Below are 24,728 nucleotides of genomic sequence, written 5' to 3'. Positions count from 1 at the left end.
CTCCGGGAGTTGGTGATGGCCAGGGAGGCCTGGTGTGCTGCAATTCATGGGGTCACAAAAAGTTGGGCATGACTGAGTGACTGAACTGAACTGTGATACACATATTTTAAAGGATGTCTTATGTATAGAAATAAAATATGTCAAAGCAATATAGTATTATTAAAAAAAATCTTGACAACATAAAGCATTTCTAATTACACTGACAGCAATTATACCCTTTATGTTCATTCAACAATTGTTGAAGCATGATAATGAGATTGTCTATAACTGAATAAAAAGTTTTGATGATTTTTGTTTTAAAGTGACCATATTTATTGATGGTGCTATATAATATTTTAATAAAGTATAAATAAGGAATATTAAGTGATAAACTGAAATTGTCATGATTTTCCTCTTTCAATATAAATGTTTTGTGAAGTACTTACAACAATGATCAGAAAATTATATCGTACCTATTAATTTTGCTATATATTTGCAAAAACTCTGTAAGGTACATTTGAATCATAATTATTTTAAACTCATAAGATTAAATGCAAAATTCATTTCAGAAGCATTTTTGGAATTATTGATTATAGAGGTAAATAGCTAATTTGCACGTGAATTTTAAAAGAGGATATATTTTAAATGATTTAAAGAAATATGTTAGAAATTATATATGTACTATGCATTAATTATACTTTAAAAATCATGTGATTGAGCAGCTTATTGATTTTTAAATTGCATGATCATCATACCAACAAAAATCTTTTCAGTGGTTCAGAAGTAGAAGTGTATAAAATTCCTGTTAGTTATTTATTGGGGTAAAATAGCTATTTATGCAATGCTTTTCTGCTTTTCTTTTGGGTATTTTGCAAGAGAATTACTCAGTTAAATCTTTTACTTATAGTTATGATGCCCAACAATAGAGAGGACCTTATTGTTGACCAGGATACTGGACCAACTATCAAAAAATTCCAAAGGGAAAATAAAGGTAAAATAATTTTTGCTTATTTAATGTACATATAAAGATTGGACACTAGTTCACTTAACACCCTATTGCAGTATATTGTATACACATTTCCCTCAGTCAGAATAGATCTATACTGACTTTGGATAAATTATTTTAGTATTAAAAAATAATATTTACCTGAATTTTATTTGATATTATAAATAACATATTAACCCAAAGTTTCTTGGTGCCTGTGGTTGGAAGTTTTACCCTAAGCTCTTTATATTATGCCTGATTAGAGCCATCTGATTCTCTTTTTATTATGTTTGTACTTTGTTGACTATATTTAAATTAATCATCATTTTATGGTTATGTTTGAAAAACTTGAGTTGCTATCATGCAGGAGAGATGTTATCCTCAACATGCAAAAGTAATTTTAAAAGTATATGTTGATTTGGACATTTCAAATGAAATTTTAGCAAGCTACTCCAATCAGGTATTTACCTAGAATGATGACATCAGTCTGGCTTGTAATCAACTGATAAATGTGTAATTTCTGCACAGCATCCAACTTTTTCTTAGGATATCTGTTTGAAGAAGGTAGGGAGAGTAAGAATTTCAGTCACACTTCCTTGATATGAAAACTGAGTACAACTTTGTTTAAAAGACTTAAGGTAAGAGTAAAGGAAAATATATCGGCATATGTTATAGGCTATGCACTATGATTGTCATCATGAATTTATTAACTCTAAGCTAAAGAACATAAGCTAATAGGTAATTTGTCAGATCACCAGATGGTCTGACTGTACTTCACTATTAGGATGCATTTTTCTGTCTTTAATAAAGATGCTGATAATATGTGGGGGGGGGGGAGGGAAACATGAACAGCTGAGGAATTGACGGAGAATTTTCTTTTACTTTTTCTCTAGACTTAACTTGCTTTCTAATTACCTAGATGAGCATTTTAGTTAGAATTTGGAATATTCTAGGATTTTAATTTCATCGAACCATGTTTGGTTTTCTTGCCATACGTTTTGTCTTTTCTTATTCAAAGACTATACTTTTTGGGGCCCAAGTTGTAAATACTTGATTTCAGAAAAGTTGTCAGAGTGGAAGAAGTTAAGTTTAGTATATTAAACTACTCAAACACTTACAGAGGTAATGGAACTGTAGTTAAAGATGAAACTTCATTCATAACTCGGCAACAATTTGTTCCTGAAACCTCTTTCCCAGCAAGTGATGACAATTTGAAGGACAGCTTGGTAGTAAAGCATATTTTCTAAGAAAATCTCAAGCTGTACATGATACACATGATTCCATCAGAACTGCAAACCCCATAAGTCACAGTGGCATTTAGGACTGGCTTGTGTGCTGCAATGCTCAAGGACACACTGCTATGTCTTATGAAAAATCAGCTGGAGTGCTAGTACAGATGTACAGTAACTGAATTTCATAAAAATACACAGTGGTATGCACTGGCATTTCTGAGTCTCTTGCTGTGGAATGGCAGAGTTATACTCATTTGAAATAGATTGGTCACACATCCTGATGAGAATATTAATAGACAGGAGTGACATATTAAACTGCATTTATTCAGTTATAATGGAAAGCTTATCTTTTTTCTGATTTATTCATGCCTCGATTTATTTGGTTTAGGGTCATTGTTTTATTTTATTTTTTGTTTCTTAAATTTTTATTTCTCTATTTTAAAAATTATTTATTTATCTTAATTGAAGGCTAATTAATTACAATATTGTAGTGGCTTTTGCCATAAAGTGACATGAACTAGCCATGGGTGTACATGTGTTACCTATCCTGAACCACCCCCCCCACCACCACCTCCTTCCCCATCCTTTCCCTCAGAATCGTCCCAGTACACTGGCGATCTATTTCACATATGGTAATATACATGTTTCAAAGCTATTCTCTCAAATCATCCCACCCTCACCTTCTCCCACAGAGTCCAAAAGTCTGTTCTTTATATCTGTGTCTCTTTTGCTTTCTCACATATAGGGTTATTGTTACCATCTTTCTAAATTCTGTATATATGTGTGAATATACTGTATTGGTGTTTTTCTTTCTGACTTACTTTACTCTGTATAACAGGCTCCAGTTTCATCCACCTAATTAGAACTGACTCAAATGCATTCTCTTTAAGAGCTGAGTAATATGGCATTGTGTATATGTATCACAACTTTCTTATACACTTGTTTGCCGATGGACATCTAGGTTGCTTCCATGTTCTAGCTATTGTAAACAGTGCTGCGATGAACATTGGGGTACATATGGTTTCCTTGGTGTGTATGCCCAGCAGTGGGATTGCTGGGTCATATGACAGTTCTATTTCCAGGTTTCTAAGGAATCTCCACACTGTTCTCAATAATGGCTCTACTAGTTTGCATTCTAGCCAATGGCATAAGAGGGTTCCATTTTCTCCACACCCTCTCCAGCATCTATTGTTTGTAGACATTTTGATAGCAGCCATTCTGACCAGCGTGAGATGGTACTTTGTTGTGGTTTTGATTTGCATTTATCTGATAATGAGTGACATTGAGCATCTATTCATGTGTTTGTTAGCCATCTGTAGATCTTCTTTGGGGAAATGTCTGTTGAATTTTTTGGCCCATTTCTTCATTAGGTCATTTACTTTTCTGGAATTGAGTTGCATGAGCTGCTTGTATATATTTGAGATTAATTATTTGTCAATTGCTTCGTTTGCTATTATTTTCTCCCATTCTAAAGGCTGTCTTTTCACCTTGCTTATTGCTTCCTTCGTTGTGCAAAAGGTTTTAAGTTTAATTGGGTCTCACTTGTTTATTTTTGCTTTTATTTTTTTTCAAGGTATTATATCATGTCATTTCATTTTATTAAAAGAAGCTGCATTCTTTTTGGCCAGTGATATTACAGTGATAATCCTCTGTTTTTTTTTTTTAATTTTATTTTATTTTTAAACTTTACAATATTGTATTGGTTTTGTCAAATATCGAAATGAATCCACCACAGGTATACATGTGTTCCCCATCCTGAACCCTCCTCCCTCCTCCCTCCCCATACCATCTCTCTGGGTCGTCCCAGTGCACCAGCCCCAAGCATCCAGTATCGTGCATCGAACCTAGACTGGCGACTTGTTTCATACATGATAGTATACATGTTTCAATGCCATTCTCCCAAATCTTCCCACCCTCTCCCTCTCCCACAGAGTCCATAAGACTGTTCTATACATCAGTGTCTCTTTTGCTGTCTTGTATACAGGGTTATTGTTACCATCTTACTCTGGGAGGTGGGTCATAGAGGATCCTGCTGTGATTTATGTCAGATAGTGTTTTGCCTATATTTTCCTCTAGGAGTTTTATAGTTTCTGGTCTTACATTTAGATCTTTAATCCACTTTGAATTTCTTTTTGTGTATGGTGTTACAAAGTGTTCTAGTTTCATTCTTTTATAAGTGGTTGACCAGTTTTCCCAGAACCACTTATTAAAGAGATTGTCTTTTCTCCATTGTATATTTTTGCCTCTTTTGTCAAAGATAAGGTGTCCATAGGTGTGTGGGTTTATTTCTGGGCTTTCTGTTTTGTTCCATTGATCTCTATTTCTCTCTTTGTGCCAGTACCATAGCATCCTGATGACTGTAGATTTGCAGTATTGTATGAAGTCAGACACATTGATTCCTTCAGTTTCATTCTGATTTATCAAGATTGCTTTGGCTATTCAAGGATTTTTGTATTTCCATACAAATTGTGAAATTATTTGTTCTAGTTCTCTGAAAAATACATTGGTATCTTGATAGAGACTGCATTGAATCTATAGATTGCTTTGAGTACTATACTCATTTTCATTATATTGTTTCTTCCAATTCATGAACATGGTATATTTCTCCATCTTTTGTATCATCTGTGATTTATTTCATCAGTGCTTTATAGTTTTCTATATATAGGTATTTTGTTTCTTTGAGTATATTTATTCCTAAGTTGTTTTTTTTTTTTTCTTTTTGTTGCAATGGTGAATGGAATTATTTCCTTAATTTCTCTTTCTGTCTTCGCATTGTTAGTGTACAGGAATGTTAGGCATTTCTGTGTGTTAATTTTAATATCCTGAAACTTTACTATATTCATTGATCAGCTGTAGTAATTTTCTGGTGGAGTCTAGGGTTTTCTATCTAGAGGATCATATCATCTGCAAACAGTGAGAGTTTTGCTTCTTCTTTTCCAATCTGGATTCCTTTTATTTCTATTTATTCTCTGATTTCTGTGGCTAAAACTTCCAAAACTATGTTGAATAGTAGTGATGAGAATGGCACCCTTGTCCTGTTCCTGGCTTTAGGGGAAATGCTTCCAGTTTTTCACCATTGAAGATAATGTTTGCTGTGGGTTTACCAGATAAGCCGTTTATTATGTTGAGGTATGTTCCTTCTATGCATGCTTTCTGGAGGGCTTTTTTTTGTTTGTTTGTTTGTTTAATCCTAAATGGATGTTGAATTTTGTCAAAGGTTTTCTCTGCATCTATTGAGATAACTGTATGTCTTTTATCTTTCAATTTGTTAATGTGGTGCATCATATTGATTGATTTGCAAATATTGAAGAATACTTGCATCTCTGGGATAAAGTCCTCTTGGTCATGATGTATGATGTTCTTAATATGTTGTTGGATTCTGTTTTCTAGAATTATGTTAAGGATTTTTGCATCTATGTTCATCCGTGATATTGGCTTGTAGTTTTCTTTTTTGTAGCATCTTTGTCTGGTTTTGGTATTACAGTGACGGTGGCCTCATAGAATGAGTTTGGAAGTTTACCTTCCTTGGCAATTTTCTGGAAGAGTTTGAGTAGGATAGGTATTAGCTCTTCTCTAAATTTTTGGTAGAATTCCCCTGTGAAGCCATCTGGTCTTGGGATTTTGTTTGTTGGAAGATTTCTGATTACAGTTTCGATTTCTGTTCTTGTGATGTGTCTGTGAATATTTTCTATTTCTCCCTGGTTCAGTTTTAAAAGGTTATATTTTTCTTTTTTTTAATATAAATTTATTTTAGTTGGAGGCTAATTACTTTACAATATTATATTGGTTTTGCCATTCTAAAACTTTGTCCATTTTATTGACATATAGTTGCTGATAGTAGTTTCTTATGAAACTTTGTATTTCTGTGTTGTCTGTTGTGATTTCTCCATTTTAATTTCAAATTTTGTTGATTTTATTCTTCTCCCTTTTTCTCTTGATGAGTCTGGATAACGGTTTTCCTATTTTATTTATCTTCTCAAAGAATTAGCTTTTAGCTTTGTTGATTTTTGCTATGGTCTCCAGTGTTTTGGATTTATTTCTGCCCTAATTTTTATGATTTCTTTCCTTCTAATAACCCTGGGGTTCTTAAATTCTTCTTTTTCTAGTTGCTTCATGTGTAGAGTTAGGTTCTTTGATTTTTCTCTTGTTTCTTGAGGTAAGCTTTTATTGTTATGAGCCTTTCCCTTAGCACTGCTTTTACTGACTCCCATAGGTTTTGGGTTATTGTGTTTTCATTTTCATATACTTGTTTCTTTTTAATACAAATTTACTTATTCTAATTGAAGGTTAATTACTTTACAATATTGTATTGGTTTTGCCATACATCAACATGAATCCGCCACAGGTATACACTATACATATTTTGATTTCTTTTTGGATTTCTTCTGTTATTTGTTTTTTATTCAGAATAATGTTGTTTAGCCTCCATATGTTTGTAGTTTTAATAGTTTTTTTTTTTTCTGTAGTTGACCTATAATCTTACTGCAGAAAAGAGGTTTGAAAATATTTCATTTTTTTTGAATTTACCAAGGTTAGATTAATGTCCCAGGATGTGATCTATCTTGGAGGAGGTTCCGTGTGCCCTTGAGAAAAAGGTGAAATTCATTTTTGGGGGATGAAATGTCCTATAGATATCAATTAAGTCTAACTGGTCCATTGTATCATTTAAAGTGTGGGTTTCCTTGCTAATTTTCTGTTTAGTTGATCTATACATAGTTGTGAGTGGGGTCTTAAAGTCTCCCACTATTATTGTGTTACTGTTAATTTCCCCTTTCATACTTGTAGCATTTACCTTCCATAGTACAGTGCTTGTATGTTGGGTGCATATATATTTATAATTTTTATATCTTCTCCTTGGATCGATCCTTTGATCATTATGTAGTGTCCTTCTTTGTCTCTTTTCATGGCCATTATTTCAAAGTCTATTTTATCTGATATGAATATTGCTACTCCTGTTTTCTTTTGGTCTCCATTTGCATGAAATATCTTTTTCCAGCCCTTCGTTTTCAGTCTGTATGTGTCCCTTGTTTTGAGGTGAGTCTCTTGTAGACAGCATATATAGGGGTTTTGTTTTTGTATTCCATTCAGCCAGTCTTTGTCTTTTTGTTAGGGCATTCAACCCATTTACATTTAAGGTAATTATTGGTAAGTATGATACCTTTGCCATTTACTTTGTTGTTTTGGGTTCAAGTTTATAAACCTTTCCTGTGTTTGTTGTTCAGAGAAGATCCTTTAGCATTTGTTGAAGAGCTGGATTTGTGGTCTGAATTCTCTCAGCATTTGTTTGTCTGTAAAGCTTTTGATTTCTCCTTCATCTTTGAATGAGATCTTTCTGGGTACAGTAATCTAGGTTGTATATTTTTCTCTTTCATCACTTTCAGTATGCCCTTCCATTCCCTTCTGGCCTGACGAATTTCTATTGAAAGATCAGTAGTTGTCATTATGGGAATCCCCTTCTGTGTTATTTGTTGCTTCTCCATTGCTGCTTTTTATATTTGCTTTTTGTATTTGATCTTCTTTAATTTGATTAATATGTGTCTCGAGGTGTTTCGCCTTGGGTTTATACTGTTTGGGACTCTCTGGTTTCTTCGAAGTGGGTGGCTATATCTTTCCCCATTTTAGGGAAGTTTTCAACTGTTATCTCCTCAAGTATTTTCTCATGGCGCCCTTTCTTTTTGTCTTCTTCTGGGACTCCTATGATTCAAATGTTGGTGCATTTAACATTGTTCCAGAGGTCTCTGAGGTTGTCCTCATTTCTTTTAATTCTTTTTTTTCTTTTTTCCTCTCTGCTTCATTTATTTTAACCATTCTATCTTCCACCTCACTCATCCTCTCTTCTACCTCAGTTATTCTACTGTTGGCTCCCTCCAGAGTGCCTTTATCTCAGTTATTGCATTATTCATTATTGATTGACGATTTTTTTTTTAAATTTCTTCTAGGTCCTTGTTAAACATTTCTTGCATCTTCTCAATCCTTGTGTCTAGTCTTTTTATCTGTACCTCCATTTGTTTTCAAGATTTTGGATCATCTCTACTATCATCATTCTGAATTATTTTTATGGTAGACTCCATATGTCCTCCTCTTTTGTTTGCTTTGGTGAGTACTTATCATGTTCCTTTACCTGCCGAATATTTCTCTGCCTTTTCATTTTGTTTAAGTTGATGTATTTGGGGTGGCCTTTCTGTGTGCTGGAATTTTGTGGTTCTTCTTATTGTGGACGTTCCTCCATATCTGTGGCATTGGATGAGTGGCTTGTCAAGGTTTCCTCATTAGGGAAGCTTTCATCAGTGTTATGATGGGTTGAGCTGGATCTCTTCTCTCTGGAGTGCAATGAAATGTCCAGTAGTGAGTTTTGAGGTGTCTGTGGGTTTGGTGTGACTTTTGGCCCCCTGTATTTTAATGCTCAGAGTTATGTTCCTGTGTTTTGGGGGAAATAGCTTGGTATGTCTTGCTCTGAAACTTGTTGTCACTTAGGTGGAGCTTGGTTTCAGTACAGGTATGGAGGCTTTTGGATGAGCTCTTGTCGATTAATGGTCCCTGGAGTCAGGAGTTTTCTGGTGTTCTCAATTTTTGGATTTAAGCCTCCTGCCTCTGGCTTTCAGTCTTGTTCTTACAGTAGCTTCAAGACTTCTCCATCCGTACCACACTGATTATAAAACATATAGGTTAATGGTGAAAAGATTCTCGAGAGTGAGGGACACCCAGAGAGTTTCACAGAGTTACATAGAGAAGATAAGTGGGAGGAAGGAAATAGAGGTGGCCAGGAGGAGAAGGGGAGTCAAAAGGAGAGAGACAAATCTAGCCAGTAGTCAGTTCCCTAAGTGTTCTCCACAGCCTAGAACGCCCAAAGAGAGTCACAGAGTTAGGTAGATAAGAGGAATGGGAGTGAGGAGATAGAGGTGACCTGGGGGAGAAAAAGGAGAGTCAAAAGGGGAGAGAGCAGTCAAGCCAGTAATCACACCCGTAAGTAAAATGGGTATTGAAGATTAGATTCTTAAAGGTACAAAGTTGATAACAAATACTAAAAATCTAGAGTAGAGTTTAGACTCTCAAAAAATACAATATTAAAAAAAGTGACAAAATTATAAAAAATATATACATATGCAGTTTGTTTTAAAATAGGGTCTTTTTTTGCAAGGTAAAATAAGTTGTAAAAATGAAAATTTAAAAAGTAATAAATAATTTAAAAATGTAGATATTAAAAAGTGATAATAGTAAAATATATCTAGGAATTTCTCTGGAGCTGTTGAGGGCAATGTGGGGTTAGTTCAGTTTCATATAGTTCCTTGTTCCAGCTTATACTTCTTCTCAAGGTCTATTGGCCTCTTCTAATGTAGTCGGTGCTAATTACAATGTTTTAACCTGTTGCACCTTTCACTTCCAAAGCAGTTCCCTCTTTGTGTATTTCAGCTTTCTCTATTTCCAAGTTTCTTCAGTGTCTAATTTCTGCCCTGACACAAGGGGGCGAAGGTGGTCACATATTTAGGCTCACTTGTTTAGTTGTGCTTTGGGGAGGGAGGAACACTGCAAACAAATATCACTGGCCTGTGTGGGGAGTGCTCACAGTGCCTGGGCCACACTGGGTTTGACCCTGCTCACGGCGTGTGTGTTTCCTGGTCTACACTGCTCAGACTCCTGGTTGCTCCCCAGGGTGACTGTCCAAAGCAGGCTCAGGTTTGCCTGCACTTCCCAGGTCTAAGCCACTCAGGTTCAGGTTCTTGGGTACTCCACAAAGGCACTGATTCATTTGGGCCTTTGTTTTGTGCCCTTCCCAGGTCCAAGCAGCTCAGATGACCAGGTGCTTGGCGAGCACACTGTCCCAGGTATACAGTGTGTCTTATCACCTCCCTGGCCCCAGCTGCTTGATTTCCTGGTTGCACCATTAGAGTGCTGTCTCAGGTGTGCCATGCGTCTCCTCTGGGGAGCTGATCTCAGGCTGTGACCCTCCTGGCAGATATCCACCATCCAGAATCCCAGGAAGACTTAGTTAGCAACTGGGAGCCTGCTCACAATTTGGTGGAGGATGCCATCTCTGGGGCCAAGGTTGCCCCTTGCCTTCTGGCTCTGGCTGTTGCCTGCCTGCCTCACTTCCTCTAGTGGGGAGAGGGGCCAGTCTACAGCCGGCTAGCTCTCCTCCGGTATTCAATCTTTTGTTCTGTGAGCAGACCAGGCTATGCCTTAGGTTACAGTTCTTTGCCGGGAAGTTCTCTCTCTCTTTTTTTTCTCTCTCTGACTATCCCACAGTTTGGGTTGCTATCTCATGTTACCTCCCTTAGGTTGTCCTCAGGACATTCAGGTCCCATCCTTACCCTAAGCATTCAACCCACGCCTCCATATTCATGCCCCACTCTCTGCTGGTGGCCATGAGCATCTGGGCTACTTCTCCACTGGGAGTTGTGATTAGGTGCATATTCTGTTTGTTTTTTTTTTTTTTTTTTCCCTCCTGGTTAGCCCTCTGAGATTCCAGAACTCAACACAGACCTGCTGGTGAGAGGGCTTCCTGGTGTTTGGAAACTTCTCCTCTTTCATGACTCCCTCCCTGCAGCTGGGTCTCCACCCCTAACTCTTTTGTCTCTCTTTTTGTCTTATATTTTGTCCTCCTCCTTTCAAAGAGAATGGGCTGCTTTCTGGGTGCCTGGTGTCCTCCGCCAGTGTTCAGAAGTTGTTTTCTGGAATTTCCTCAGTGTTCAAATGGTATTTTGATGAATTTGTGGGAGAGAAAGAGTTCTCCCTGTCCTATTCCTCCGTCATCTTAGGACCGCCCCTCAGGGTCATTCAAAAGCTTTCTTATAAATGAGATTTTCTATGTCATGTTCTACCAGCTGCATTTGTGGTATTAAGATAAAATATATTTTCCTGAGATAGATTTTAGTTCTTAAAAGGGACTGCAGTTTAAAGTAGAAGTCTCAACATTCATTAAGTTTGACAAGTAGGCAGTTTATACAACTGTGGCAAACATATGTTTTCACATCTGTTTTGAGTAATATTATCATGATTTTATTGAGTAATATCATCCATGGCTCTAGAAATTAGAAAATGCCAGCTTTACTGTTATGTCTAAATTTTCAGAAAATGAAGAAATACCATAGAATATGCTTCATGTAGACTGCCCCTTGCTCTATCTTGTAAAATTAGGTGACAGACAGTGTGATATATATCTCAAATGATAATCTGCATTTTGCCTTGAGTTTTCATATGCAGACATTTCATGGTCTATATGATCTAGGCTTTCCTGGCAGTGATGTCCCTTTATATTGTATCCTATATGAATTATCAAAATTGATATTTTAGTTTTGACTCAAGTATTAATAGTTTCACTAAACTGACTGGTCAGTTAAAGACTTTGATTTTATTTTTCCACATATATTCAAACAAATTGACCAAATCAATTGCATATTATGACATTGTGTTACATAATTTTTTAGCAATCCGTTTTGGAATTCTTTAGAGACTTTGGGACTATCCACTCTACTTTACCCATGTGGAAGCAAAGGCACAAAGAAAGGCCCTCTGCCCTTGGCAGCCATTGGTCTCTGAAACTGCTAGCAGGAATATAGGGGCTTTTTGATATTTTACACTTAACAATGATTGTATCTATTGAAAACTTTATATGTAAAATAAGTGCCAAGGATCAAACTTTGGAATGCTATCTAAATATTGGAACAATAAATTTATCATCAACTCCAATACTTGAGTCCACTAAAACATTACATTTTAAGTCAGTCCACTACAGATGAAAAGATAATGGTTTGAACATCCTTAAGAATCTTAAGAACATAAAGTATATTTAATCTAAGATAAAGATGAAAATGAAAGTGTTAGTCGCTTAGTTATTTCCAAGTCTTTGCAACCCCATGGGCAGTAGCCCACAAGGCTCCTCTGTCCATGGAATTCTCAAGGCAAGAATCGTGGAGTAGGTAGCTATTCCCTTCTCCAGGGGATCTTCCTGACCCAGGGATCAAACCCAGGTCTCCTGCATTGCAGGCAGATTCTTTACCATTGAGCTACCAGGGAAGCCTAAAACAAAGATACTATCATATCAAGCCCAAAATAAATATACTATCATAGCATCAATGAATGTTCTAAACCCTCTGCTAAACTGAAATTAGCATATATGTGTAAAAATAAACGAAAATAAAGGTACTATCATTTTTTTTTTTATTACAAATAGGCTAATTTCAGTTTGGGGTTTCCCTGGTGGCTCAGATGGTAAGGATCTGCCTGCAATGTGGGAAAACAGGGTTCAGTTCCTGGGTTGGGAAGAATCCCTGGAGAAGTAAATGACTAACCATTCAGGACCACATATATATATATATATATATATATATATATATATATTCAGTCATCAAGTGGTTTCTGACTCTTTGTGACCCTATGGATTGTAACCCACTAAGCCCCTTTGCCCATGTGTTGGGAAGAATCCCTGGAGAAGTAAATGACTATCCATTTAGGACTATATATATATATATATATATACAGTCATCAAGTGGTTTCTGACTCTTTGTGACCCTATGGATTGTAACCCACTAAGCTCCTCTGCCCATGTGGATTCTCCAGGAAACGATATTGGACTGGGTTACCATGTCCTCTTCTGGGGAAACTACCCATCCCATGGATCGAACTTGTGATCTTCTTCATTGCAGGTGGATTCTTTATCCTGAGCCTCATGGAAAGCTTTGGGGTATATACTGACACTATAATGTAAATATTTTCTATTCAATCAGGTGCTTCGTTATCTTAATCTTTTCCTGAGATAATCACAGATGCTACCTAAATCTTCTTTTTTAAATTAACTTATTTATTTTAATTGGAGGCTAATTACTTTACAATATTGTGATGGTTTTTGACGTACATTGACATGAATCAGCCATGGGTGTACATGTGTTCCCCATGCTGAAACCCCCTCCCACCTGCCACCCCATCCTATCCCTCTGGGTCATCCCAGTGTGCCAGTCCTGAGCACACTGTCTCATGCATTGAACCTAGACTGGTGATCTAGTTCACATATGATATATACATGTTCCAGTGCTATTCTCTCAAATCATTTCATCCTCGCCTTCTCCCACAGAGTCCAAAAGTCTGTTCTTTACATCTGTGTCTCTTTTGCTATCTCGCATATAGGATCATTGTTACCATATTTCTAAATTCCACATAAATGTGTTAATATACTGTACTGGTGTTTTTCTTTCTGGCTTATTTCATTCTGTATAATAGGCTCCAGTTTCATCCACCTCATTAGAACTGATTCAAACACATTCTTTTTAATGGCTGAGTAATACTCCATTGTGTATATGTACCACAGCTTTCTTATCCATTCATCTGCTGATGGACATCTAGGTTGCTTCCATGACCGAGCTATTGTAAACAGTGCTGGAATTAACACTGGGGAACACGTGTCTCCTTCAAATCTGGTTTCCTTGGTGTGTATGCCCAGCAGTGTGATTGCTAGGGTTGTATGGCAGTTCTATTTGCAGTTGTTTAAGGAATCTCCACACTATTCTATATAGTGGCTGCACTGGTTTGCATTCCCACCAACTGTGTAAGAGGGTTCCCATTTCTGCACACCCTCTTCAGCATTTATTGTTTGTAGATATTTTGATAGCAACCATTCTGACCGGCATGAGATGGTGCCTCACTATGGTTTTGATTTGCATTTCTCTGATAATAAATGAAGTTGGACATCTTTTATGTGTTTGTTAGCCATCTGTATGTCTTCTTTGGGGAAATGACTGTTGAGTTCTTTGGCCCATTTTTTTATTGGATCGTTTATTTTTCTGGAATTGAGCTGTAGGAGCTGCTTGTATATGTTTGAGAGTACTTCTTTGTCAGTTGCTTCATTTGTTATTATTTTCTCCCATTCTGAAGGCTGTCTTTTCACCTTGCTTATAGTTTCCTTCATTGTACAAATGTTTTAAAGTTTAATAGGTCCCATTTGTTTATTTTTGCTTTTTTTCCATTATTCTGGGAGGTGGGTCATGGAGGATCCATCTGTGATTTACGTCAGGGAGTGTTTTAGCTATGTTTTCCTCTAGGAATTTTATAGTTTCTGGTCTTACATTTAGATTGTTAATCCATTTTGAGTTTATTTTTGTGTATGGTGTTAGAAAATGTTCTAGTTCATTCTTTTACAAGTATTTGACCAGTTCTCCCAGCACCACTTGTTAAAGAGATTGTCTTTTCTCCCTTGTATATTCTTGCTTCCTTTGTCAAAGATAAGAAGTCCATAGGTGTGTGGATTTATCTCTGGGATTTCTATTTTGTTCTGTTAATCTATATTTCTGTGTTTGTGCCAGTACCATACTGTCTTGATGATTGTAGCTTTGTAGTAGAGCCTGAAGTGAGTCAGGTTGATTCCTCCAGTTCCATTTTTCTTCTCAAGATTGCTTTGGCTATTTGAGGTTTGTTTTGTTTTGTTTTTTTGTATTTCCATAATAATTGTGAAATTATTTGTTCTAGTTCTAGGAAAAATACTGTTGATAGCTTGATCGGGACTGCATTGAATCTATAGATTGCTTTGGGTAGTATACTACTTTTCACTATATTGATTCTTCAGATCCATGAACATGGTATATTTCTCCATCTATTTGCGTCATCTTTGATTTCTTTCATCAGTGTTTTATAGTTTTCTGTGTATATAGGTCTTTTGTTTCCTTAGGCTTTCTGGAGGTGTTTTTTTTTTTATAAATGGATGTTGAATTTTGTCAAAGCCTTTCTCTGCATCTATTGATATAATCATATGGTTTTATCTTTCAATTTGTTAATATGGTGCATCACATTGATTGATTACCGAATCTTCAACAATCCTTGCATCCCTGGGATAGAGCCCACTTGGTTATGATGTATGATGTCATCCCTGGGATAGAGCCCACTTGGTTATGATGTATGATGTTTTTAATATATTGTTGGATTCTGTTTGCTAGAATTTTGTTAAGAATTATTGCATCTATGTTCGTAGATGATACTGTCCTGTAGTTATATATATATATATATATATATATATATATATATATATATATATATATATTTGGTGGCATCTTTGTCTCGTGTTGGTATTAGGGTGATGGTGGCCTCATAGAATGAGTTTGGAAGTTTACCTTCCTCTGCAATTTTCTGGAAGAATTTGAGAAGGATAGGTATTAGCTCTTTTCTAAATTTTTGGTAGAATTCCCCTGTGAAGCCATCTGGTCCTGAGATTTTGTTTGTTGGAAGATTTCTGATTACAGTTTCGATTTCTGTGCTTGTGATAGATCTGTTAAGATTTTATATTTCTTTCTGGTTCAATTTTGGATGGTGACACTTTGTTAAGAATTTGTCCATTTCTTTCAAGTTTTCAATTTTATTGACATATAGTTGCTGAGAATAGTCTCTTATGATCCTTTGTATTTCTGTGTTGTCTGTTGTGATTTCTCCATTTTCATTTATAATTTTGTTGATTTGATTCTTCTCCCTTTTTTCTCTTGATGAGTCTGGCTAATGGTTTTTCTAATTTATTTATCTTCTCAAAGAATCAGCTTTTAGCTTTGTTGATTTTTTTATGGTCTCCTTGTTTTGGATTTATATCTGCCCTAATTTTTATGATTTCTTTTCTTCTAATAACCCTCAGTTTCTTCATTTCTTCTTTTTCTAGTTGCCTAATATGTAGAGTTATATTACTTATTTGATTTTTCTCTTGTTTCTTGAGGGCAGCCTGTATTGCTATGTACCTTCCCCTTAGCACTGCTGTTACTGAATCCCAGAGATTTTTGGTAGTCGTATTTTAATTTTCATTTGTTTCTATGCATATTTTGATTTCCTTTTTTATTTCTCCTGTGGTTTCTTGGTTATTCAGAAGCGTGTTGTTTATCCTCCATATGTTTGTACTTTTAATAGTTTTTTTTTTTCCTTCTGTGCTGCTGCTGCTAAGTCACATCAGTCATGTCCGACCCTGTGCGACCCCATAGATGGCAGCCCATTAGGTTCCTCTGTCCCTGGGATTCTCCAGGCAAGGTTCCTCTGTCCCTGGGATTCTCCAGGCAAGAATACTGGAGTGGGTTGGCATTTCCTTCTTCAATGCATGAAAGTGAAAAGTGAAAGTGAAATCGCTCAGTCGTACCTGACTCTTAGCAACCCCATGGACTGCAGCCTACCAGGCTACTCCATCCATGGGGTTTTCCAGGCAAGAGTACTGGAGTGGGTTGCCATTTCCTTCTCCATTTCCTTCTGTAGCTGACATCTAATATTACCACACTGTGATCAGAAAAGAGGCTTGAAGTATTTTTTCTTTCTTTTTTTTTTTTTTAATTTACCAAGGCTAGATTTATAGCCCAGGATGTGATCTATCTTGGAGAAGGTTTTATGTGTGGTTGAGAAAAAGGTGAAATTCATTTTTGGGGGATGAAATGTCCTATAGATATCCATTAAGTCTAACTGGTCCATTGTATCATTTAAAGTGTGGGTTTCCTTGCTAATTTTCTGTTTAGTTGATCTATCCATAGATGTGAGTGGGGTTTTAAAGTCTCGCACTATTATTGTGTTACTGTTAATTTCCCCTTTCATACTTGTTAGCATTTGCCTTCCATAGTGCAGTGCTCCTATGTTGGGTGCATATATATTTATAATTATTATATCTTCTTCTTGGATCGATCCTTTGATCATTATGTAGTGTCCTTTTTTGTCTCTTTTCACGGCCTTTATTTCAAAGTCTATTTTATCTGATATGAGTATTGCTACTCCTGATTTCTTTTGGTCTCCATTTGTATGAAATATCATTTTCCAGCCCTTCATTTTCAGTCTGTATTTGTCCCTTGTTTTGAGGAGTGTATCTTCTCAATAGCATATATAGGAGTCTAGTTTTTGTATTCCATCTGGCCAGTCTTTGTCTTTTTGTTGGAGTATTCAACCCATTTACATTTAAGGTAATTACTGATAAGTATGATACCATTGCCATTTACTTTGTTGTTTTGGGTTCGAGTTTATAAACCTTTTCTGTGTTTGCTGTCTAGAGAAAACCTTTTAGCATTTGTTGAAGAGCAGGTTTGATGGTGCTGAATTCTCTCAGCTTTTGCTTGTACGTAAAGCTTTTGCTTTCTCCTTCATCTTTGAATGAGATCCTAGCTGGATATAGTAATCTGGGTTGTATATTCTTCTCTTTGATCACTTTAAGTATGTCCTGCCATTCCATTCTGAAGATTTTCTATTGACAGATCAGCTATTATTCTTATGGGAATCCCCTTGTGTGTTATTTGTTGCTTTTCTCTTGCTTCTTTTAATATGTGTTTTTTGTGTTTGATCTTTGTTAATTTGATTAATATGTGTCTCATGGTGTTTCACCTTGGGTTTATCTTGTTTTAGGACTCTTTGGGTTTCTTGGAGTTGGATGACTATTTCCTTCCCCATTTTAGGGAAGTTTTCAACTATTATCTCAAGTATTTTCTCATGGCTTTTCTTTTTGTCTTTTTCTTCTGGGACTCCTATGATTCGAATTTTGGTGTGTTTAACATTGTCCCAGAGGTCTCTGAGGTTGTCCTCATTTCTTTTAATTCTTTTTCCTTTTTTCCTCTCTGCTTCATTTATTTCCACAACTCTATCTTCCACCTCACTTATCCTTTCTTTTGCCTCAGTTATTCTACTGTTGGTTCCCTCCAGAATCCTTTTGATCTCAGTTATCACATTATTCATTATTGATTGACCTTTTTTTATTTCTTCTAGGTCCTTGCTAAATATTTGTTTCATCTTCTCAATCCTTGTCTCCAGACTTTTTATCTGTAACTCCATTTTTTTTCAAGATTTTGCATAATTTTTACCATCATTATTCTGAATTCTATTTCAGGTAGACTCCCTATGTCCTCCTTTTTTGTTTGGTTTGGTGGCTATATTTATCATGTTCCATCTCCTGCTGAATATTTCTCTGCCCTTTATTCTTGTTTACATTTTTGTGTTTGGCATGGCCTTTCTGTATGCTGGAAGTTTCTGGTTCATTAAATTATGGAGGTTCCTCCATATGGGTGGGTTTGGACGAGTGGCTTGTCAAGGTTTCCTTGTTAGGGAACCTTGCGTCAGTGTTCTGGTGAGTGGAGCTGGATCTCTTCTCTCTGGAGTGCAATGAAGTGTCCAATAGTGAGTTTTGAGGTGTGTGGGGGTTTGCTGTGACTTTTGGCCACCTGTATTTTAATGCTCAGGGTTATGTTCCTGCATTGTTGGAGAATTAGCTTGGTATGTCTTGCTCTGAAACTTGTTGTCACTTAGGTGGAACTTGGTTTCAGTGTAGGTATGGAGGCTTTTGGATGTGCTCTTGTTGATTAATGGTCCCTGGAGTCAGGAGATTTCTGGTGTTCTCAATTTTTGGATTTAAGCCTCCTGCCTCTGGCTTTCAGTCTTATTTTTACAGTAGCCTCAAGACTTCTCCATCCATACAGCACTGATGATAAAACATATATGTTAATAGTGAAAAGATTCTCGACAGTGAGGGACACCCAGAGAGTTTCATAGAGTTACATGGAGAAGAGAAAAGGGAGGAGAGAGAGAGAGGTGACCAGGAGGAAAAAGTGGAGGATCAAAATGGTAGAGAACAATTTAGCCAGAAATCAATTCTCTGTGTGCTCTCCACAGTCTGGAACACTCAGATTCCCTCAAGGAGTCACATAGTGAAGAGAAGAAGGAGGAAGGTGATAGAGGTTACCAGGAGAAGAGTGGGAGTCAAAAGGAGAGAGATCTAGCCAGTAGTCAGTTCCCTAAGTGTACTCCACAGCCCAGAACATTCAAAGAGATTCACATAGTTAGGTAGAGAAGAGAAGGAGGAGGGAGAAGATAGAGGTGAGCTGGAGAAGAAAAGGAGAGTCAAAAGGGGAGAGACCAATCAAGCCAGTAAACACACTCCTAAGTAAAAATGGGTACTGAAGATTGGATTTTTAAAGGTACAAAATTGATAACAATACCAAAAAGCAAAGATTAAAAATCTAGAGTAGAGGTTAGACTCTCAAAAATACTATTAAATAAAACAACAAAATCACAAGAATTATAAAAAAATACATACATGAAATTCACTTTGAAAATTGCGACTTTTGTGCAAGGTAACAGTAGGTTATAAAAATGAAAATTAAAGGAGTAGTAAAGAACTTAAATTTTTTTTTAATGAAATAAATAAAAATTATAGTAGTAAAATATATATAGGAATTTCTCTGGAGCTGTTGAGGACTTTGAGGGGTCAGTTCAGTTTCATATAATTCCTTATTCCAGCATATCCTTCTTCTCAAGGTCTATAAGCTCCTTCCAATATAGTCAGTGCCAACTACAGGGTTTTAATCTGTTGCACCTGTCACTTCCAAAGCAGTTCCCTCTTCTTTGCTTATTTTGGCTTCCTCTGTTTGCAAGTCTCTTCAATGTCTAATTTCCACCCTGACACAAGGGGGTGAAGGTGGTACCTTATTTAGGTTCACTTGTTTAGTTGTGATGTGGAGAAGGAGGAACACTGCAAACAAATATCACTGACATGTGTGGCGAGTGCTTGCAGTGTCTAGGCCACACTGAGTTTGACCGTGCTCTCACCATGTGTGCTTTCCCGGTCTACACTGCTCATGCTCCAGGTTGCTCTGCAGGGGAACTGTCTAATGTGTGCCCTGGGTTGTGTGCAATTCCCAGGTCTAAGCCACTCAGCTTCAGGTTCTCTGGTACTTCACAAAGGCATAGATTCATTTGGGTCTGTGTTTTGTGCCCTTCCCAGGTCCAAGCAGCTCAGGAGATCATGTGCTTGGAGAGTGCACTGTCCCAGGTGTGCGGTGCCTCTTATCACCTCCCTTGTCCCAGACCCTTGGTTTCCTGGTTGTGCCACCAGAGCACCATCTCACGTGTGCTGTGTGTCTCTTCTGGGGAGCTGATCTCTGACTGCAACCCTCCTGGTGATGTCAGCCATCCAGGGTCCCAGGAAGATTTGGATAGCAACTGCGAGTCTGCTCACAATTTGGTTGAGATTGCCCCTTGCCTTCTGGCTCTGGCTGTCCCCCACCTGCCTCTCTGCCTCCAGCAGGGGGAGGGGCCAGCTCGCAGCGGGCTAGCTCTCCTCTGGTATTCACTCATCCCTTTGTTCTGTGATCAGGCCGGGCAGTGCCTTAGGTTAGAGCTTTTCATGGGAAAGTTCTCTCTCTCTCTCTCTCTTTTTTTGTTTCTCTCTCTCCCTGGCTATCCCACACTTTGCATTGCTAGCTCATGTTAGCTCCTTTAGATTGTCCTCAGGGCATTCAGGCCCCGTCCTTACCCTAAGCATACAGTCCGTGTCTTCCTGTTCAGCCCCTGATTACTGCAGGTGGACGTGAGCATCTGGAATACTTCTCCAATGGGAGTTGCCGTTAGGCCTGTATCTGTGGGTTTTTTCTTTTTTTTTTTTCTCCTCCCAGTTATGTTGCCCTCTGATATTCCGAAACTCCCCACAGACCTGCCAGTGAGAGGGTTTCCTGGCGTTTGGAAACTTCTCCTCCTTCACGACTCCCTCCCTAAGACGGGTCTCCATCCCTAATTTTTTTTTCTCTCTCTTTTTATCTTTTATATTTTGTCCTACCTCCTTTCGAAGAGAATGGGCTGCATTTCTGGGTGCCTGGTGTCCTCTGCCAGCATTCAGAAATTGTTTTGTGGAATTTGCTCAGCGTTAAAATGATCTTTTGATGAATTTGTGGGGACAAAGGTGATCTCCCCATCCTATTCCTCCGCCGTCTTAGCAGAAATCCTAAGTCTCTTTGTGAGCAGAAATCCCAAGTCTCTTTGTGAAAGTGTTTGGAAATGATCATGACCCTGGCTAAATAGGATAATATATCTGATGGATATTATATTTTTTGAATAAGAGAGACTACTATATTTGACCAACTAAAATACAAATATCATTACAAATAAATTTACAGTGGCATTAAGATACATAAAGGAAAGTGGATAATATAATTTTGTGCATTTTATCCTCAGTTCAGTTCAGTCGCTCAGTTGTGTCTGACTCTTGGCAACCCCATGGACTACAGCATGCCAGGCTTCCCTGTCCATCACCAACTCCCGGAGCTTGCTCAAACTCATGTCCATTGAGTCAGTGATACCATCCAACCATTTCATCTTCTGTCTCCCCTTCTCCTCCTGCCTTCAATCTTTCCCAGCATCAGAATCTTTTCCAATGAATCAGTTCTTCACATCAGGTGGCCAAAGTATTGGTGCTTTAGCTTCAGCATCAGTCCTTCCGATGAATAGTCAGGATGGATTTCCTTTAGGATTGACAGCTCTGATATCCTTGTGGTCCAAGGGACTCTCAAGAGTCTTCTCCAACACCACAGTTCAAAATCATCAATACTTCTGCACTCAGCTTTCTTTATAGTTCAATTCTTACATCCACACATTACTACTGGATTTTATAAAAGTGATTCTAAATAGAAATTAGAGAAACAAGGGACATATTTTACTGGAAATTTTCTCTGAATTACTTTTATTTTTAAGCTTTTTATTTAGAAACAATTGTAGACAGAGGGGCTTGCCAGGCTACAGTCCATGAGATTGAAAAGACTCAACTGAGTATGAACGTGTTAATATAGACTCAAAATAAGTTGCAAAAAGAGTACATACAGATCTTTTGTACCCTTCAACCACTTCCCCTGATGGCTTAATCTTACATAATTATGACATAATTTGGAAATCAGAAACTTTATATAGGTATGTCCACAGACTTTAATAAAATTTTCACCAATATTACATGAATTCACTGATGTGTATGTCTGCATGTATCTTTTTTTTTTTTTTTTTTTTTTAACGAACGGTACAAATGGCCTTTATTGTTTGCAATGGGAAGTGGAAGAGGTGATACTGCAGGTGCATCTCCTGGAGCAGCTCCACCGAATCAGTTGCCACCCTCAAAAAGCTCTCCTGCTATTACTTTATTGTCTCCCTCCCAATTCTATTATCCCTAACCCCTCAAAACCACTGTTTTCCATGTTTATAATTCCATCATCCTAAGAATGTTCTGGAGAAGGGAATGACACCCCACTCCAGTACTCTTGCCTGGAAAATCCCATGGATGGAGGAGCCTGGTGGGCTCCATGGGGTCGCTAAGAGTCAGACACGACTGAGCGACTTCACTTTCACTTTTCACTGTCCTGCATTGGAGAAGGAAATGGCAACCCACTCCAGTGTTCCTGCCTGGAGAATCCCAGGGATGGGGGAGCCTGGTGGGCTGCCGTCTATGGGGTCTCACAGAGTCAGACATGACTGAAGTGACTTAGCAGCAGCAGCAGCAGAAAGAATGTTCTAAAACTGGAATGACACAGTATATGACATTTGGAGAATGACATTTTTTTCACTTAGCAAAATTTCCTTGATACTAATTCAGATTATTGGATGTGTCAGTAGTTTTTCCTGTTTTGTTTTGTTTATTACTGTGTAGTACCCCATGGTATGCATGCACCAGAATTTGCCAACATTTATTTTACAATATCTTGCTGTTTCTAGTTGTATGTTATTAATAAAGCTTCTAGGAAAACTTATGTACAGGTTTTTATGTATATAACTTTATTTCTCTGGGACAAATGCTCAAAAGCTGGGTCATGTGGTATGTGTATGTATAGATTTATAACAAAATGCCAAACTATTGCCCAGAGTGGCCAGATCATTTTTATATTCCAACTAGAAATATATGATTGGTCCAAGTTCTCCACATCTTCATCAGCATTGTGTGTTATCTTTTTGTAAAAAACAAATTAGCTCTGCTCAGAGGTGTGTGTAGCAATATCTCATTGCATTTTTTACTCTTATATTGGTATTATTCATTTTTATTGGAGTATAGAGTTTTACACTGTTGTGATAATATTTGCTATACAGAATAGTGAATCAGCCACATATATGCAACTACCGCCACTTCCTTGTGTTTCCTTCTGATTTAGATCACCACAGAGTATTAAGTAGAGTTTCCTGTGCTATACAGTTTATTCTCATTAGTTATCTACTTATACATAGTAACATATATTTCTCATCCCAAACTCCCAATACATCCCACACCCTTTCCTACTTTGGTAGCCAAATGTTTGTTCTCTATTTCTGTGTCTCTATTTCTGCTTTGCAAATAAGATCATCTATATCATTTTTCTAGAGTATATGCATTAATATAAAACATTTTTTTTTTTACTTACTTCACTCTGAATGACCATCTCTAGGTTCATCCACATCTCAGCAAAGGGCACAATTTTGTTGCTTTACTGTTGAGTAATATTCCATTGTATATATGTACCACATCTTATTTATCCATTCCTCTGTTGATGGACATTTAGGTTGCTTCCACGTCCTAGCTCTTGTAGAATGCTGCAATGAACATTGAGGTGAATGTGCCTTTTTGAATTATGATTTCTGTGGAAATATGCCCGGGAATGGGACTGCTGGGTCATTTGGTAGTTCTATGTTTAGTTTTTTAAGGAACCTCCTATTGTTCTCCATAGTGGCTGAATGAATTTTTATTACCAAAAACAGTGTAAGAGAGTTTCTTTTTATCCACACCCTCTCTGACATTTATTGTTTATAGATAGTTTGATGATGACTATTCTGACTGGTGTGAGGTGATACTTCACTGTAGCTTTGATTTGCATTTCTCTAATAGTGATGTTGAACATCTTTTCATGTGTTTGTTGGCAAATTCTGTGTCTTATTTGGGAAAATGTCTATTTAGGTCTTCTATTTTTTGATTGGGTTGTTTGTTTTCTTGATATTTACCTGCATGAGCTGTTTGTATATTTTAGAGATTAACTCATTGTCTGTTGCTTCATTTGCAAATACTTTCTCATATTCTGATGGTTGTCTTTTCATCTTGTTTGTGGTTCCTTTTGGTGTGCAAAATCTTTTAAGTTTAATCAGGTTCCATTTGTTTATTTTTGTTTTTATTTTCATTACTCTAGCAGGTGGGGAAAAAAGATCTTGCTGCAATTTATATCAAAGAGTCTTCTGCCTATGTTTTTCACTAAGAGTTTTATAGTGTCTAGCCTTCCATATCGGTCTTTAATCCATTTTGAGTTTTTTTTTTTTTTTTTTTTTTGTATATAGTGTTAGGGAGTGTTCTAAATTTATTATTTTACATGTAATTGTCCAGTTTTCCAGCAACATTTATTTGAAAAAAAAAAAAAAAAACTGTTTTCTCCATTGTATATTCTTGCCTCCTTTGTCATAGATTGGATAACCATAGGTACATGGGTACTCTGGGCTTTCTACCTTGTTCCATTGATCTATACTTCTGTTTTTGTTCCAGTGCCATATTTTCTTGATTACTACAGCTTTGTAGTACAGTCTGAAGTTAAGGAGCATGATCCCTTTCACTCGATTTTTCTTTCCCAAGAATGCTTTGGCTATTTGGGGTCATTTGTGTTTCCAAATAAATTTTAAGATTTGTTTTTTGTTGTTCTGTGAGAAATGTCATTGGTAATATAAAAGAGATTGCAATGAATATGTACATTGCTTTATGTAGTATAGTCATTTTGACAATATTGATTCTTGAAATCCAACAGCATGGCATGTCTCTCCATCTGTTTGTGTCATCTTTGATTTCTTTCATCAGT

General features: G+C 37.0%; 1 protein-coding gene across 1 annotated transcript in view; it reads left to right on the top strand.

The window, feature by feature from the left end:
• The window catches only part of DACH2 (dachshund family transcription factor 2), an 800,915-nt gene that overhangs the window by 650,284 nt on the left and 125,903 nt on the right, over positions 1–24,728 (top strand). Inside the window, exon 8 of the mRNA XM_055565321.1 lies at positions 887–970. Coding sequence (XP_055421296.1) covers positions 887–970 — 84 coding nt within the window. The remainder of the gene's footprint in view (positions 1–886; positions 971–24,728) is intronic.

Source organism: Bubalus kerabau, chromosome X (genome assembly GCF_029407905.1).
Source record: "Bubalus kerabau isolate K-KA32 ecotype Philippines breed swamp buffalo chromosome X, PCC_UOA_SB_1v2, whole genome shotgun sequence".
NCBI classification, from domain to species: Eukaryota; Metazoa; Chordata; class Mammalia; order Artiodactyla; family Bovidae; genus Bubalus; species Bubalus kerabau.
Note: the sequence above shows the minus strand (reverse complement) of the source record. Positions and strands in the feature narration are given on the sequence as shown.